This window comes from Sinocyclocheilus rhinocerous, unplaced genomic scaffold (genome assembly GCF_001515625.1).
Source record: "Sinocyclocheilus rhinocerous isolate Xijiao unplaced genomic scaffold, SAMN03320098_v1.1 scaffold3824, whole genome shotgun sequence".
Taxonomy (NCBI): Eukaryota; Metazoa; Chordata; class Actinopteri; order Cypriniformes; family Cyprinidae; genus Sinocyclocheilus; species Sinocyclocheilus rhinocerous.
In genome coordinates, this window is record NW_015641015.1 from 370,421 (window position 1) to 371,674 (window position 1,254).

A 1,254-nucleotide genomic window follows, 5' to 3' on the forward strand; every position below is an offset into this window, starting at 1 on the left:
TGCAGATCTGCGGTTATTGTAAAAATTATACATAAGAACTAGTGCTGTCAAACCATTAATCGCATACAAAAAAGTTTTTGTTTACATCGTATATGTGTGTGTACGGTGTATATTTATTATTTATATATAAATACACACACATGCATGTATATATTTAAGAAAAATATGTTAAGTTTTGTATATTAAAATATATTTATATATGATATAATTTATATAAATATATACATGTAAATATTTTCAAAATATATGCTGTATGTGTGTCTTTATATATACATAATAAATACACACAGTACACACATTTACGATGTAAACAAACTTTTATTTTGGATGCTGATTTACAGTGCGTTCAAAGCTCTGTCAGCGTTATTCATTCAGATAACTGCGAGCGAGCAGAAGAACAGTGAAACAGCATGAACTGCTGACCTGGTCAATCTCTACTGTACAACGAGTTAGAAACATCAGCGTTCAGATGCAAAACATGACAGTTCCATTAAACTATAATAAAAGCGTCTGGATCTTCAGACCATGTGCAACAGAGGAGCTCAAACGTTTTGGTTCACAATTAAAATTTGCCAGCACACTTGCTAAAAGCCAAAAAGTAAGATGGACATGTCCTGTGTGTCACAGACGGCTGGCTCTCCAGCAGGCGAAGGGTAAGGCGGTCTGCGGTCACTCCTGCTTGACGTCTCCTGTCAGCCGTCTCTTCACACGCGAGTACGGACTCAGTTCATCATCCATGATAAAGTCATAGAGGACCTTCACCCACGACATGTAGCACGGCAGGCCTCTGTAGTACTCCGCTGCGATCTCCTTCACCTGGAGGAAGGAACGGGAGAGTCCAGATATCTCAAAACCGGCCAAAGAAAGGCTTCTGTCAGTGCATGACGATCTGATGAAGCACGGATAGCTGACGCTCTGATATGAGAGATGAGCTGCATTGTTTGCATGTCTTCCGTCAGTCTGAGCTCACTAGACTAGCGAATCTTTCACATCAGACTAGACTAGTCAGTGAACGACGCTGTTTGGTGAATCTTGTCTGTAACTAACCTCTAATCTCTGAATCTTTAGTTGGCTTTGTCACAATCAACAAAACACTATTAGTGTTACACTCTCAGGAACAGCAGTCAGAAAAAGCATTAGACCTGAAAATGACATTTCCAACTTAAACTGTAGTATATCTTGAGTACTTTGGAGCACAGACTCAACTCTTTTAAAAAAAAAAAAAAAAAAAAAAAAAAAAAAAAAAAAAAAAAA

At 37.8% G+C, this 1,254-nt stretch overlaps 1 protein-coding gene across 1 annotated transcript in view; it reads right to left on the bottom strand.

The window, feature by feature from the left end:
* Positions 1-262: 262 nt before the first annotated feature.
* Positions 263-1,254, bottom strand: part of LOC107753721 (sphingolipid delta(4)-desaturase DES1-like) — a 12,867-nt gene continuing 11,875 nt past the window's right edge. Inside the window, exon 3 of the mRNA XM_016569932.1 lies at positions 263-816. Within this exon, the coding sequence (XP_016425418.1) occupies positions 670-816 (147 nt within the window). The 3' untranslated portion in view covers positions 263-669. The remainder of the gene's footprint in view (positions 817-1,254) is intronic.